At 39.8% G+C, this 17,834-nt stretch overlaps 1 protein-coding gene across 1 annotated transcript in view; it reads right to left on the minus strand.

Annotated features, from left to right (window-relative positions):
- The window catches only part of LOC132392663 (collagen alpha-2(V) chain-like), a 255,184-nt gene that overhangs the window by 58,213 nt on the left and 179,137 nt on the right, over positions 1-17,834 (minus strand). Inside the window, exons 19-25 of the mRNA XM_059966857.1 lie at positions 14,392-14,490; positions 14,253-14,297; positions 12,142-12,240; positions 9,763-9,816; positions 5,260-5,367; positions 4,655-4,708; positions 4,448-4,546 (exon numbers count right to left, since the gene is read on the minus strand). Of these exons, the coding sequence (XP_059822840.1) occupies positions 4,448-4,546; positions 4,655-4,708; positions 5,260-5,367; positions 9,763-9,816; positions 12,142-12,240; positions 14,253-14,297; positions 14,392-14,490 (558 nt within the window). The remainder of the gene's footprint in view (positions 1-4,447; positions 4,547-4,654; positions 4,709-5,259; positions 5,368-9,762; positions 9,817-12,141; positions 12,241-14,252; positions 14,298-14,391; positions 14,491-17,834) is intronic.

Raw genomic sequence — 17,834 nt, forward strand, 5'->3', positions numbered from 1 at the left:
TCCAACATTGAATCACAGTGGATTTAATTTGGCATTTTGACACTAATCAACAGAAAAAGACTCTTTAGTGTCAAAGTGAAAACTGGTCTATACAAAATGATCTAGCTTAATTACAATTATAAAACACAAAATAATTGATTGCATAAGTATTCACCTCCTTCAAGTCAGTATTTAGCAGATGTATCTTTGACAATAATTTCGGCCTTGAGTATGTGTGGATAAATCTCTCTCAGCTTTGCGCATCTGGATGATGCAATTTTTCACTATTCTTCTTTATAAAACTGCTCAAGCTCTGTCAGATAGTATTGGGATCATGAGTGAACAAGTTTTTTCAAGTCCAGCCAGATGGTCAGGACTCCGACTTGGCCACTCCAGGACATTAACTTTGGTGATTTTAAGCCATTCCTGTGTAGCTTTGGCCTTATGTCTTGCTAGAAGATAAATCTTCTCCCAAGTCACAGTTCTCTTGCAGACTGCATCAGGTTTTCCTGCAGAATTTCCCTGTATTTTGCTGCCTTCATTTTACCCTCCACCTTCACAAACCTTCCAGGGCCTGCTGTGGTGAAGCATCCCCACAGCATTATGCAGCTACCACCTTGCTTTATGGTAGAGATGGTGTGTTTTTGATGATGTGTGATGTTTGGCTTATGCCAAACATAGCATTTAGTCTGATGGCCATAAAGCTCAATTTTGGTTTAATCATACCATGGAACCTTCTTCCAGCTGACTTCAGAATTTCCCACATGGTTTCTGGCAAACTCTAGCTGAGATTTCATGAGAGTTTTTTACCCCATCAGTGGCTTTCTCTTTGCCACTCTCTCAACAATCTGCAATAGGTAGAGTACCTGGACAACAGTTGTTACATATGCAGTCTCTCCCATCTCAGCCACTGAAGCTTTTAACTCTTCCAGAGTTGTCATAGGTCTCTTGGTAATCTCCCTTACTAGTCCCCTTCATGCATGGTCACCTTTTTTTGTTTTGAGGACGGCCTGCTCTAGGCAGATTTACAGCTGTCCCATATTTGTTCCATTTCTTGATGATTGACTGAACTGTATTCCAATGGATATTCAGTGACTTGGAAATTTTCTTGTATCCATCTCCTGACTTGTGCTTTTCAATAACCTTTTTGTGGTTGATAGGAGTGGTCTTTTGTCTTCATGGTCTAGCTTTTGCCAGGATACTGACTCACCAGCAGTTGGACCTTCCAGATGCAGGTATATTTTTACTACTTTCAATTGAAACACCTTGGCTGCACTCAGGTCTCCAAAAACAGATCTCCATTTAACTAATTATGTGATTTCTAAAACCAACTGGCTACACCATTGATGATTTAGTGTGTCATATTAAAGGGGTGAATACCAACGCAATCAATTATTTTGTGTTTGTAATTAATTTTGATCACTTTGTAGAGGTCTGTTTTCACTTTGACATGGAAGAGTCTTTTCTGTTGATCAGTGTCAAAAAAACTCAATTAAATCCAAGGTGATTCAATGCTGTAATACAATAAAATACGAAAACTTCCAAGGAGGGTGAATACTTTTTATTGGCACCATATATATCCTGTGACATCTGAACTATGTCCAGAAATTTCAGCCATTGATGCTCTGCCATCATCCCTGCCACTCTTCTTTTCCAATTAATACTGGCCAACTCCTCTCTCTTACCTCTGCAGTTTCTTTTACTCCACTTTAATACTGATACATCTGACTTTAGCTTTTCCTTCTCAAATTTCAGGGTGAATTTGATCACATTATGATCACCTTACTCCTCAGGGTTCTTTTGCCTTAAGCTGTCTAATTAAATTCCAGTTCATTGTACAACACCCAATCCAGTATAGTTGATCCCCTAGTGGGCTCAACCACGAGCTGCTCTGAAGAGTCACTTCACAGACATTCAATCAAATTCCCCCTTTTGGAATCAGGAACCAACCTAATTTTCCCAATCTACCTGCATATTGAAATCCCCCATGATGATTGTATCATCTCCCTTTTCATGCATTTTCTATCTCCCAAGGTAAACTTTGTAGACCACATTTTTTCTACTATTTGGGCGTCTGTATATAACTCCCATCACAGTATTTTTACCCTGCAGTTCCTTACTCTATCCACAATGATTCGACCACTTCCAACCATACAGTATGTCACCTCTTTCTAATGATCTAATTTCATTTTTTACCAACAGAGCCACACCAACCATTCTGCCTTCCTACCTGTCCTTTCAATTCAACGTGTGTCCTTGGACGTTAAGCTCCTAGCTATAATCTTCTTTCAACTATGAATCAGTAATGCCTAAAACATCATGCATGCCAATACGTAACTGTGCTAAAAGTTCATCACCCTTTTTCCATATACTGCGCATATTCAAATATAACACCGTTAGTCCTGTATTCACCCTTTTCAACTTTGTCTGCCTTTAATGTTGCAACTCATCTTGTTGACTGCAGTTTTGCCCTATCATCAGCCTCTCTTTGCTATGAGTCTGACTACACATTGCCTTTCTTTGTAAGCTAACTATCTCATCTTCAGCCCTATCACTCCAGTTCCCACCCCGCTGTCAAATTAGTTTAAATCCACCTGCCCACAAGGATATTGGACCCCCTCGGGTTCAGGTGTAAGCCATCCCTTTTGTACAGGTCATAACTTTCCCAGAAGATATCCCAATAATCTATAAATCTGAACCCCTGCTCAGTTCCTCAGCCACACTTTCACCTGCCAGATCATCCTATCCTTACCCTCGCTGGTACATGGCACAGACAGCAACCCAGAGGTTACTGTTTCTCAGCTTTCTACCTAGCTCCCTAAAATCTCTCTTCAGGACCTCCTCACCTTGTCTGCCTATATCATAGGTGCCAATATGTACCAAGGCTTCTGGCTGCTCAATCTCCCCCTTCAGAAGGCCATGGACCCAATCTGAGACATCCCTGATCCCGGCACCAGGGAGGCAATCTCTGTTGAGCCCACGGAACTTCATCTATGTTCCTCTGATTAAGGAATCTCCAGCAACACTTCAGTCCTCTTTACCTCTCTGCTCTTCTGAGCCACAGCACCAGACTCAGTACCAGTGACCCATTCACTAGTGTCCCCCCAGTAGGTCATCACCCTCAGTGTTATCTAAATTTATATACTCATTAGGCTGGCTGGTGGCGCAGTGACATCAGCACCAAACTCTGGAGCAAAGGTTCCCAAATTCGAATCCAGTCGGGGCATTCCCAGACACACTTTCTATCCGTGTGGGGTTGAGTGTCGAGCTCGTAACTCGACCTCATGAAAAAATACACTGCGCGGTGAGAAGGATGTGGGGGACAGAATCTTTCCTCCAAGACAACCACTTGAAAAAATAAGTGGTCGCCGAGACTCTGGTAGAGCATGGCACACACAAAAAAATACTTATTATTGAGAGGAATGGCGCAGCTGTACTCTGTGCATGTTCCCTCCTTCTCCTGCCTGTCACTCAATTACCTGTCTCCTGCAATCTAGGTGTAACTATTTCCCTGTAGCTGTCTACCACCTCCTCATTCTCCCATACGAGTTGAAGGTTATTAAGCTGCAGCTCCAGTTCTTTAATATGTTCTCTCAGAAGGTCTCCCAGATTTCCCACATCCCACACATAATAGAAAACACTGCCTCTGGAGCTATTCTCACTCTACTATGCACCAATAAATGAGGAATGAACAAATAAGAACACAGACAGAATAACTTACAAGACAATCGATTGCAGCCAAGTCTGATGAGCCAAACCACTCTAAAAACTGGACACTCAAAAGAATGGCCACTCTGTTTAACTTGACTTATCCTTATTGGCCTGTTCTAATGAATCCCTCCTGCTGATTGGTCACATTTCAACTCAGTGAATCTCTGCCTTCAAAATCTCAATCGCCGCCCTGAATAAAATGGGCTCTTTTCGTGCACCCTGCTATTGATTGTACAACTCAGAGAAAACTGGCTCAAAGCTCTACTTTTTAAACTTTGAATGCAGACCAGACTGAAAGGCAGCTCTTTTTACGCACTGCCCCTTGCTGATGGGTCTCTCCTCAAATCAGAAAAATTGACGCAAAACTCTACCTTCAAAATTTCAGTCCCCGCCCTGATGAATAGCTCTTTTCATCACCCGTAGTGAGGATTATTCAACTCAGTTTTGTCCAGAGATTTCTTCAAATTTTGTATTAAGTAAAGCATATCAGTCCATAAAATACTTGCAAACAATTTTAAGATTTAGACTTAGATTTATTGTTAAGATTTTCCTTGGATCTTATTTTCCACAATCTTCAAAGGGCTATTTAACTTCAGTTAATTATTTGATTTCAATCTTCTTCAAATTAGCCTTTGGCAAACTGGATCTGCATGCCAAATGTTCAGACACAGAACTAAATATTGTACATCTCTATATAATTATTACTAATGTGAGGGAGACATTGTCATGTAATTTATATCATATAAAACATTCTTACCCTTGCTCCTGGGAGACCACGATCACCAGGACGGCCAGGATCACCAACAGCTCCTTTGGGGCCTGAAGGACCAGTGATACCGCGCTGTCCTTGGGCACCCTGACGGTGTAGAAAACATAATGTTGAATAGGCATCTCTTGTAGAAGTGTTGAAATATAGATCATCTTCCTTATAAATTTTTAATACTTTGCATTGAAAAATACTCACCTTTTGACCAGGTAATCCATCTTGACCTGGAAAACCGCGATTACCTGGAGAACCCTAATTAGAAAGAAAACACGGTTTCTGTATTTAAATGTCCAAAAGATGAAAATAATTATGTAGCTTTGGATTCAGTTTTACCCAGTGTATTTTGATATAATTTCAAATATATCAGTATTGATTATGCTTGAGTGACATTGTTCACTGGTAATATGAATGCTGTAAATAGTCTAATTTTGCAAAGCATTACTGTTAGCCTGAATATTGCCATCACCAATGCTTTTGTGTGCATTACCAAGTTGGGACTAGTGCTAACCATGAGAGCAAATATTCCTTTGCTCTTGTGTAACATAAAGTCTAAAATGCTGAATATACCACCACTACTATGACACTCTGAGATAACTGTCTAAAGCAGATATGTGTTTTGCTTTAAACCACTTGCATAATAATAATAGGCCTCTAATTATCATTTACTAAAATACCATGAAAGGTTCATTAGTTGGAAAATTTACAAGTAAATTAAAATACTTGTAAAATATTTGGTTCAATGTTTTACTGGACATTTAAAAGGTCATTAAAATCTCATTTGACTGCATATATAATTAACTTACTCTTTCTCCAACTGGACCAGGAGGGCCAATTGTACCAGGGTCACCGCGAAGTCCTCTCTTGCCTTCTTCACCCATTGGACCAAAAGCTCCCTGTGGACCAGGCGGACCCTAAATGGATCAAGGTAGATGAAATATGTAATATGAATAACTAGATCAGAACATTAGCACAGAACATTTTGCTTGACTCTTCCAAAGCAATATAATAACTTCTCTTTCCCAGACCTTGTACAAGATTTAAAGTTATTCTACTTTCAATCATTTCGGAAAAATTGCAATAAATCTAACATTTCTTATTTAAAAATGAGTTGCTAAAGTCAAAAATAAAACTCACAATAATGAAAATGTCAGACTCATAACAGATGAAATTTATTACAAAAAAAGTGCAATGTATATCATTTGTAAGGAAAATAAAGAGACAATGTTATTTAAGTGGTACAATTTTAAAAGACATCTAGAAATAGAATCCAGGATTCACAAGAAAGACCAGAGATGCTGGAAATCTGGAGCACCTCACAACACATGCTGGAGGAGAAGATGTTTCACTGAGACTTTTTCCTTAATTTTTTTTTTAGTTGATTCATCTTTGGGAATAGTCATCAATTTACTGCTCTTCAAAAATATAGCAGTGAGTTCAAATCTTGAATCTCTCACTTTTGAGGATATTCACATACACAATCCTCTTGAGTAGGAAGTTCCAGGACTTGGGCCAGAGATGACACAGAACTGTGACTTATTTTCAACTCAGGATGGTGTGTAACTAGGAGAGAAAGAGTTTATGATAATGTTTACGCATCTGAAGCTCTTGTCACTTTTCAATCATACCTTTGTAGAATTTGGAGGTGTTGTTGGAGTAGTCTGGACAGACAATCACTGTGTTACACGTAAATGGTGCTCACTGAATCTACCATGACCAATGATGGAAGAGTGAACATCTCAACTGGTGGATCATGCTGGAATTGCACTCATCCAACCAAGTAGATAAACCCAATTTCAACACCCTGCTGATTTGTGCCTTACTGGTGATAGAAAATCTCTGGCATGTCAGGCGGTCAGTCAGAATCTGGCATACTTTTGTCATGATGTGTTGATGTGGCCAGTCCAGTTTTGTTTCTGGTCAATAATGATCCCCAGAACTTTGTGGATGGATCAGTGATAACACATTGAACATCATGGATAAGTGATTTGTCTCATGTTCATTGTCTGCCATATTTGTCGCACAAATATTACTTGTCATTTATTAGCTCTTGCCTGAAAATTGTCCAGGTTATGGTGCATGCAGGCATAGTCTGCTTCATTTGCTGTGGAGATGCATATGAAATTGAAGACACTGCAATCATCAGTCTACATCCGCATTCTAACCCTAGGAGAACAGTAAGGTCAGTAAGGAAGTAGACGATCAGACAGCAGAGAAGCAACTGGCTAGATGGTTCATCAAGTCTTCTCAAACTTCTAGAGGTGTATGGTGGGAAGTGTATTGACTGGCAGCATTACAGCCTGGTACAGGAACACAGATGCCTTTGAGCGGAAAATCTTTCAAAAGGTAGTGGATTCGGCCCAGTGCATCATGGGAAAGACCTCCCAACCATTGAGCACATCTACGTAAAACACTGCCATAGAAAAGCAGCATCCATTATCTAAGATCCTCACCACCCAAGCCATGCTCTTTTCTCATTGCTACCATCAGGTAGAAGGTACAAGTGACTCAGGACCCACACACCAGGCTCAAGAACAGTTACTACCCCTCAACCATCAGGCTCTTGATCAAAAGAAGAGAACTGCACTTATTTTCTTTCTGGTGGTCCCACAATCGATGGTCTCTCTTTAAGGACTCTTTGTTTCACGATTACATACTAGTTATTTAGTGCTATTTATCTATATTTTCATTTGCACAGTTTGTTGTTCATTAATCCTGTTTAAGGTTACTGTTTGATAGATTTGCTATGTGTGCCCACAGGAAAAAAAGACTCTCAGGATTGTATGTAATGATATGTACATATTCTGATAATAAATTACACATTGAACTTTGATTTTGAAGGCTGTCCTGCCAACCAATCCTGCTTTATTTATTTCCTCTCTCAACCCAGTCCTCCTGCATTCCTCCCATAACCTTTGACACCCTTACTAATCAAGGACCTATCAACCTCTGCTTTAAATATACCAACAACTTGGCCTCCACAGCCGTCTGTGGCAAATAATTTCACAGATTCATCACTCTCTGGCTAAAGAAATTCCTCCTCATCTCTGTTCTAAAGGGATGTCTTTCCATTCTGAGGCTGTGCCATTTGGTCCTAGAATCTCCCTCTGCTGGAAACATCCTCTGTATTGAAGTCTTTAGCAGCCAGATATATTTTATCTAGTCCCTGAGGAACTCCTGAACGGATGTCCTGTGACTGGATTCATTCACCTCTGACAAATATAATCATCTTCCTTTGCCTTGGGTATGACATCAATTACTGGAGTCTTTCCCACTTGATGCTCACTGATTTCAGTTTACCAGAATTACTGGATGCCATATCTTATCAAATATTATTTTGACATGAAGGGCAGTCACTGTTACATAATCAGAATTTAGTTTTGTGGTACGTTTTTGGACCAGAGCAATGATGGAGGCTGGTACAGAAGGGTGCAGGCTAAACCCACATTGGCGTTAGTCAGTAGCTTACTGGTGAAGAAATGCTCAGCACTCTATTTGCATGACATTGCTGATGATTGAAAGCAGAATGGGTGCACGCTTCCCACTTGAAATGGATTCACCATGTTGTTTGTGAAGCAGGCATATTTGGCAATTTTCCGTGTTTCTGCTGTTGTAAATGTACAGGGACAGTTTGGCCAAAGTTCTGGCTGATTCTGGAGTGCCATCCTTCTGCAGCAGAGCCAGGTGTTTTTAGCTCCCACAGCCTTTGCAGTGCTCATTCCTCTCGGCTGTTTCTTGATATCATGAGAAGCAAACTGGATTGGCTAGAGTGGCCTCTGTGATGAGAGGGAATCTCAGGAGGAAGTTAAGGTGGATTATATTCTCAGTTCTCTTGGGCGAACACAGTTGTATGTGTTTCACCCTGGGTTTTTCAGCCTACATGTTGGACACCATCAGCTTTGAGTTTGGAAATGATCTTGGGACCAACTTCTCTAGGTTACTCGTTTAATGATCTATCAGCATTCACAATTCCCTATGGCAGGACTAGAGACCTCTGTTAGTGTGAGTCAAATAACCTTGCACTGTATATTGATTTCTGTAATTATTAGTTGGAATGCATGTTGTCCTGTTTGGTGACTTCACCAGGCTGGCACCTCAGTGTTGGTATACCTCGTGCTGCTCTTGACTTGTCTTCCTGCGTTCTTCATTGCAACAGGGTTGATAGTCATAATGGTGGAACGGGAGAACATCCAGAGTTGAGGTTATATGTTGCAGCAGGCATGCTTCTGCAGGTGATGATCTACGATGCTTCATGGGTGCTCAGTTTTGAGCAGCCAGATCTGTAGTAAATTTATTCCACTTGGTAAGATTGTACCACCATATAACATGATGGAAGGTGTTATTTCCCTAGAAACGGACTTGGATTCCACATGGAAAGCGTGATGTTCATTTCAATCTTGGATAGACGTATTGGCCACTGGAAGTCAGTGATTCAGGAACAGTTCTTCCCCTCTGCCATCCGATTTCTGGGTGGACATTGAATCTTTGGACACTACCTCACTTTTTTTTAAAAAAATATACAGTATCTCTGTTTTTGCATTTTTAAAACCTATTCAATATATGTAGTTGATTTACTTGTTTATTTATTATTATTTATTTTTAATTTTTTTCTTTCCTAGATTATGTATTGCATTGATCTGCTGCTGCTAGGTTAACAAATTTCACATCACATGCCAGTGATAATAAACCTGATTCTGATGACTCCCTCACCACCTGCTACATACACAATCTGACAGCTACGTCTTTCAGCCCTCAGCAATCTTGGTCTGTAATGGTCCCAATTCCATACACCTATGTGCAAGATATTCACCAATATGAATGATCCAAGTCATCTGCTGTAACTTTTACTTAGTACAAACTTTTGTCAGCATCTTCAGTTAATCATGTATTTTTCACACTCTAGACCCCTGCTAATCTTTACAGGTGAAGATTCCATGTGATTCCTTATTAAAACTCTATTTGGACAATGACAATTGGATCACATTCCCTCTTGATTATCTAATCTCCTAGGTGTCTAGTCTCTGCTTCACACACGTTCGAGTCCATATTAGTGAAACACAACCCCCCCCCCCCAATAACAATGGTTGACAAATGATAGCAGGAAGAGAGAAAAAGGAATGAATATAACTGTTCTGTGGAATTCTCTGCTTAGGAAAGCAGTAGCAGCTACCTCGTTAGATATACTTAAGGTGTAGTCACATGATTCCCATCAACTTTTTAATATTCATTACTATCTTACAATAAACCTGCTAAATTCTGTGGCCATATTCTACGGTGATTGTTTTTTATTTAAGGGTGATGAGACTTACAGGCTCGCCCTTGATTCCACGTTCTCCTTTGTAGCCTATTTGTCCTGGTTCTCCCTGGATTAAAGAAATAATGTTATCAACAAATGCAGAGTGTTCAAAAAATAGGTATTTTTTCCAATTTTAATTGCCTTTAGCATCTCTGAATATCAAACACAATTAAAAGCTCTTGAAATCATTGACAGATATGAAAGATGACAAAGCTCCTGCTTCAGCTTGGCTCTCTGCTAAAGGCTGTCAATGATCAAGGTTGAGGCTAACGTGAAAATGAGCATGGATGGAGGATTGGTTATCCAATAGAAGGAGGAGAGTTGGGAAAAATGGGGGTTTCCCTAGTTGGCAGACAGTGGTGAATAGACAGTGCTGTAGGGTTTGGTGCTGGGCCTACAAATTGTCACAATAGTATTAATGATTTAGAAAAAGGGACTGAGTGTAGTGAATCGATGTTTACTGATGACACTAAACTGAACGGAAAAGCAAGTTATCCAGAGGATGCGGGAAGTCTGTAGTCTGTAGGTTAAGTGAGTGGGAAGGCTCTGGCAGATGGAGTATAATTTAGTAAATATGAGATCATCCACTTTGGAAGGTAAAATAGAAGATCAGATTTTTATTACTTAAATGATGTAACTCTGCAGGATATTGTTGTGCAAAGGGTCTAGGGAGTCCAAGTGTATGAAATGCAAAAGGTTAGCAGATGCAAATGGAATACTTGCCTTCATTGCAAAGGGATTGAATTTAAGAGCAGGAAGGTTATACTGCTGGGAATCAGAAGAATGAGGGGTGATCATATAGAATTATAAATGAGATAGGCAAGATAAAGGCAGGAAAGTTGCTTCTCCTGGTAGGTAAGACGAGAACTAGAAGACATACCCTCGAGATTCAGAGGAGTAGATTTAGCAAGGAGATGAAAAGGAACTGTTCATTCTGTGAAGTTCTCTGCTTAGGCAAGCAGTAGCAAATATCTCATTAAACATATTTAAGGTACAGTTAGACAATTTTTGCATAGCAGGAGAATTTAGAGTAACTGTATAGAGAAAATATAGGAAGCTGGAGCTGAATAAATGGTCAGTTCAGCCATGAATAGGCCAAATGCCATACTCCTGCTTCCATTTCCTATGTTCTTATGTTCTGTCAGGGGTGCAACAGGAGCTGGGTCTGTGTATTATATCAACCAAAGCCTCCTTGACATCCAAATCTATTTGCCAGTTTCAGAGACAAGGAGCCAATGAAATTAACGTTCCATATCTAACTCCAGGTAAGTATAGAAATTGGAGCTCCATATGTGATGATATTACCTAGCAAGAGAAGTCTAGTGTGATCCAGGCAAAATTTTTAAAAAGGAAGCTATTAGAACAAAGCAAACATACATTATATATTACCAATAATGTATTATTAAACTTGAAATAGTAATAATGTTTCTCTCTCTACTAACCTGCTGTCAATCTGGCTTTCTATCTAAGAATTAAACACAGGAAGATGGGTAAACAATGTTCACACTGGGACATGCTGGAAAGGAACCATATACTGTACTTAATGGTTCTGTTCTACCTTACTTAACATTTTACACTGTTATGTATAAATATCTTAATTATTAATTTAAGAATGCCATAAGAAATCCTATTTCTAGGGTGAATCCAATGTGTTAATGATTTTTTTTTATAAAGGATATGACATCCTATAAAGGAGTGGCTAATATTTTTCTCTTTATAGAAGGCTTGATCAGACATTCCACATGTATGCCAGTTAGATCAGAAAGACCACAGTAAACATAAGACCATATGACAGTGAAGCAGAATTAGGCCATTCAGCCTATCGAGTCTGTTCCACCCTTTAATCATGGCTGATCTACTGTCCATCTCAATCTCATTCTCCTGCCTTTTGTCCTGTCACCTTTGATGCCCTAATTAATCAAGAACCTATCAATCTCTGCTTTAAATGTACCCAGTGACTTGGCCTCTGCAGCTATCTGTGGCAATAAATTCCACAAATTCATCATCCTCTGAATAAAGAAATTCCTCTTCTTCTCCATTTTAAAGGGACAGCTTTCTATTCTGATGCTGTGCCCTCTGATCCTAGACTCTTGCACTATTGAAAATCCGATGGTGAACCATTGTGAATTAAATCATGTAATGATTTCGAGTAGTTTAGTGACCATCTCTGTAGTATTGTCAATGGCAATTTGAAGTAGTAATAAATTTTAGCTTGTGTCTATTCCAGTTAAAGTGAACACAGTATGCAATGATTAGTTGCAAAATAAGAATGAATGCAAAGTAAAGAAGAAATAACAACAGATATATTCTGAATATAAATTACAGTTTTATTTCAAGTGGAATGGAAGTCAATGTTAAATTCATAGTTAATAACCACAAATACATTTCTTACCCTTTGACCTTTGATTCCAGGAGGACCAGTGCTCCCTTGTGGACCAGGAGACCCAGGAGGGCCTGGAAATCCAGCAGGACCCCCAAAGCCTGGTGAACCCTATACAATGAAAGGAGATCTATTTGGTGCTGGTTCAAAGATTCAACTTCTTTAAAATCAACCTTTGGACTAAGCCACTCAAACACTCTGACTGTGAAAAGAGGCAAGGTCATCATTTGATCTCAAGAGGTTGCACGGAGCATAACAGCACAGGCCTTTCACCCATAATGTCCATGCTAACCATGATGACAATAAAGTTAATCCCATGGTCTATAGCCCTGCATAACCTGCATTCCCATGTATAAACATTTTAAACACTGTTATCATGTCTACTTCCACCTCCTTCTCTGGCAGTGCATTCCAGGCACCTACCATTCTCTGAGGAAATAAAAACTTGCCTCCTATCTCCTTTAAACTTTGTCCGTCCAACCTTAAAGGCATGCCCTCAGGTATTTGACATACCCATTCTGGAGGAGACTCTACCTGAACCATGCCTCTCATAATCTGATTTACTTCTACTAGGCCATGTCCTCAGTGCTGCCGCCAGGAGGCAGTTGTTTTTATATTACAATGCAAAACGAGGGCGTGAGACTAAGAGGAATGGGAGAGGGATTCTCCTAAGTAGTTTTGCTGGTCGCTGTTTGTGATTTTTTTGCCCAGATGACTGTAGCTGCTGAGAGCTGTCACCATGGTCCAAAGGCTTGTAGCATCCAAGTGCCAGATGGTCCTTGTATGCTTGCTATTTTTGTGTGATCTCGTCTCTTGTTTGAAAGGCAAGATGAGTTATTGGGGAACAGAGTCTGCTGCAGATATGAGCATGTATCCAAAGTTGGTTGATCCCTTTAAGAGCACAAACCGCAAACTACACAGAAGAGACCAAGCATTATGACTGATACAGCTACTGCTTCACGATTCCAGATACCCACATCAAAACCTGTACTCGCAGGCTCTCTGTTTGGACTTTATATATTCTCCCTGTGGCCATAGAGTTTCCCCTAGGGTGCTCAGGTTTCCTCCAACATTCCCTTAGACTCAAGCATTGGTAGATTAATTGGCCACTGTCAGTACATAATTTGATCACTGTGTAACTAAGCAGTAGCATCAAGAGGAGTTAACGGGAATATGGGGAGAAAAGGTTACATAGAAATTTAGTGGAGAATGGAATGACTGCGAGTTAGCATGAACTTGACTGAACAGAATTCGCCATAACAACTGGCCACCTATGTTGCCACCTAAAAGAATGGAAATACAGATTAAACATCAAATTCAAAAGTAAAACACTGTTTATTCTGAAAGTCATTTAATTAGGCACACCCAGAATTCATTTCTTCCTATGATATATTTATTCTTTTGTTGCCTGAGCAAATTAATTCTGTATCTCAAATTTTGGTAGTGATTTCTCGATATCTATTAGGACAAATTTTGCTACCCAAACTGCTGTAATACAGGGATCACCTGTTCAGTTCTCAGAGTGCTCTTTCTATGCTTTGGGTGTTATACTGATCACATCGACATTTGCAAAGAATCTGCTCTTGTACAAAGTTTGTTTATAAAAGTGAATGCTGGGCTAGAATAACTGCCTTGTTTCGTTTTCTGCTCCAGAAATAGCTAACTATATGAATTCCATGAAGATATTTCAATAAGCATATTCCTTACTGTTGATAGTTGCCAATAGTTTTGTTATTTGGTCTATTGGGCAATTTATTATTTAGTCTATTGTGGGCACAATTTTTGAGCACTCAGCATTTTTGAGATGTTGGTTTACTTTGTGGAAGGAGGGAAGGAAGGAAAAAAAGGAAAAGAATATGCGAAACCTTAGATGTTATTATACACACTATGAAAAGCAAAGAGAGATTTTAAAAAGTTGGGAACTTTAAAGGAAATGTGGTTCTAAAACATCACAACTTTGACGACAGATTTAAACTGAGGAAAGAGATCATTCTTAAAAATTGCTTTACCTCAAAAAAAATTTAATCAGTTGCTTATTTATGTCTTCACTTTCTATGAAGAAAAACAGTTTCTTAAACAAAGTCTAAAGTTGGCAAAGAATGTTCAGTTATAAAGAAACATACCATTGGGCCTTTTGCGCCAAAAGTTCCATCAGTCCCACCTGATCCCTGGAAATAAAGCAAAAGGCAGATTAAGCATTCTTTCAACTGAATGTTCTCAGTAAATTGAAGCTCTGAAGTAAATCTGATTTGCAGAGCTTACCCCGATGCCAATTGGTCCAGGTGTACCCTGGCGGCCAGGTGAGCCTCTTGGTCCTTGAGGCCCTTCTGGCCCACGGACTCCTGTTGGCCCAGGGGCACCCTAAGAATAAATGGAATAGAAAATTAATTTAAGTTCTCAGCCCTGTGAAACGATTACACTGAAATATTCAGTAGAGCATGAAGATTAATTAATATTTATTTACTTTCAGGCTTCCTAATATATCAAAAGATCTGGGATGGATAAGGCAAGTGATCAAGCAGGGTAAATTTACCGCAGCCGATCAGCAATACATGTTTATAAATAGCAAAGTCAAATAAGGTCATCCTCTGAGAATGTTTCAACAACAACTTCCATGTATATAATGTCCTTATTTAATAAAACTGCACAGAGAACTTAGCACAGGTGTCAACAAACAGATATTGATTCCAAGTCTTAAGAGGAGATGTTAAGCCGAATTTTCCTTGACTGAACCCGTCGTCTACAAGTGACCATCTCACCTCTAATCCCACGGCTACACCAACCTACTGCAGCAATCACAGCACAAGTCATTTATAAAGCTTCAAATGCATGATAAAAATACATATAACAAAAATATATTGAACACTATAAAATAATTAAAAACAAAAAAAGAGTCAAGCAGCTTTTTAAGGTGAGTCTGTGATCTCATTCAAATGGTTGAGGAATGCATCTGGTCCTTTAGCACAATACAATCAGGACCACCTCTGAACTAGGTGACAAGATCAGAGGAAGCAGTCACCTCACTGGCATCTGATTTCCACTGTGCATCTGGTCTGTGCTACAACATGCAGATGTGCATGGCAAAGACGGGTTGAAATCTGAGAGTGGAAAATCCCCACGGAAATGCCGCCTGCACCACAGCCCACAGTTCAGCCTTGGAACAGCAAGGTCAAAGAGGCATCCAAAGGAGTGAGGAGATGAGAGGAGTGGAAATTCTGGAGCTGAAGTAATGGCTGCCGAAATTGGTTGAATAGAAAAGGAGATGATATTGAGACCAGGTAATGTGGCTACAGGAGATTGCAGAGATAGAGAGGGATTAATAAACAAGGGAAGAGAGTGTAAAATCAAGTATTTGCTGAAATGGGTGCCAGTGCAGGTCAGGAAGCTCAAGGGGAAAACCACAGACATGATGCAAGTTCAGTCACGGCCAGCAGTGTTGAATCATGGGAATACAGTATTACACAGAGGACAGAGGCTACCCAAGACTGCATTAAAATGGCCAAATCTAAAAAGCATAAATGAGAGATTCAGCAGCAGATGCTCAGAGGCAGAAGAAGAGTCAAGTTGTGCATAGCTAAGCATCTATCTTGACCTTGAGTTGAAACCTTATTCTCTATTTGAAATCTCTGGTGAGCTTCAGTCGAGAGTAGCACCACTCCCAAGCCTCACTACATGGGCCATGAAGGCTTCATGTTCAATTAAATATAGAGGAGACAGTGACTTGGAAGACTGGAACAGAATATGACAGAACAGGAAGTCATGAGAGAACAACACCCACATTGAGGTAAGTTTTGTGGGACTTCTGGGTCCAAAGGCTATGCAGTTAAGGGGAGAGACATCTACAGGTTACATTGTCATCCAAATCAAAAATGAGGCTTTCGATAAATCCTGTTTCCTGCCAGGATTTTTGCAAAGGACAGGTCAGTCATGTTTGGCTGTTAAAAATCACTGACTGTGAGTGATGCCATCTGCCCTCCAGTCCACAAGTTTTTATTGACCGCCACCCCCCCCCCCCACTTTACTTTGATGAGCAATGCCAATATTGTTGGAAACTTAGGAGATAAAATGCCGAACATGGAAATACCTGTCACTCACCTGCTCCATTCCCGCTGCTTGAGTAGGGTTAAAATTAGTTCTAAACTTTTCTTATACACTTGGCAATATCACTGCAAAGAAAATGTGCTTTTTCTGCCCTAAATGAGTCAAACCGACTTGAACACTTTCATTATAAGCAGATTTTTGATAATAAATGTGGATTTAATTGTACTGCAGTCTGATACAAAGAAATTTCAACTGTGCATTGACAGAAAGCGACAGCATAAATTTGCCTGTGTTATCAAGCCAAGCAGTCCAGCAGTGCCTTGCACGGATCAGTCCGGTTTTCTTGGATTTCAGCAGAATATATTGAAAACAGGTTTAAAATGTGCCAAAGGGAACATTTGAACTTGATGAGCAGCCAGAGTTTTGTAATAACTAAAAATATTGGAGGATGAGAAATGGATCTCTAAATATGCATGCAGCAGTCCTTGCTGTCAGGCAAAATACGATGCAAACCTCATATTCGACCATTTAGTCCTGGAGCTTCTTCCTCCAACTTATGACATCTTAGCTGATTTGCAGTATGTTTATTCCACAAATCTATACACCTGACTTGTGTGGGATATTGGATTTTGTAAACAATGAATGTATGTCTGTCAGGTCAATGACTACTTAACTCTTTCTGAACTCTTAGCATGTGCGGTCAGATAGTGACAAAATGTCTACAGATTGTCTGCTGATAGCTGAATACTTTCTTCAGGCTTATTGCTTATATGTAAACATTAATGCCCTTTGTAGGTCCAAGGAATGTTGTGTCTGGGCATTGGCGGACTAATGAATTAGGAGTATCATTAACATATCTAATTGATTTATAAGAACTGTGTTAATGGGCACATAATACATTGTTTGGTGTGAACAAGTTGAGTTAATGCAAGATCAAAGAGCGTGTCTATCTCTTGGTTGCTCAGCACTTCTAGGATTTGTATGAACGAAAGAATTTTTCATTCATTCTTTGGATTTTCAACCGGATCCAGAAATCTCAATCTGTGTCTGCAACCAAGCTGTGGTTTTGTGAACGAGTCAGAAATCAGAACTCCCTTGACAAGAGCAACAATCAAGTGGTGACTAAGAATCTTTGTAGAAATCTTTCTGACTTGCTATATTGTATTTTGTGTGGTTTTTGATGCTTTCTATTGTACGATAATAAAATAGGCTTTAGTTATTGTGTTGTGCTTGTATGCTTTTTACCACATCTCCTAGGCACTCAGGTTGTTGGGTGTGATCAATCCAGCCTGTTACACTTTAGCACTGCAAACAGGACCCAGGAAAATGTGGAGGTGGACAAGCAAATTATGCAATATCATATCTGGGACTTAACACATCACCATCACCAGTTGGACGGATAACTCTAAGGGTTTTGGATTGCTGGCAATGTTCTAAGTAATTTGGGTCCTCCCAAATGTTGGGAGAGAGTATTGTCTGATGTTAAATTCCACGTGTAGTATCACAATGCCCTAAGCAAGTAATTTTTCCCTCGAAGAGAGATTCGCTGCCTCAAGTAGGGTGGATTTTTATTACTGCAAACACAAGGAAATCTGAAGATGCTGAAAATTCATGCAACACACACACAAAATGCTGGTGGAACGCAGCAGGCCAGACAACATCTA

This window comes from Hypanus sabinus, chromosome 4 (genome assembly GCF_030144855.1).
Source record: "Hypanus sabinus isolate sHypSab1 chromosome 4, sHypSab1.hap1, whole genome shotgun sequence".
NCBI classification, from domain to species: domain Eukaryota; kingdom Metazoa; phylum Chordata; class Chondrichthyes; order Myliobatiformes; family Dasyatidae; genus Hypanus; species Hypanus sabinus.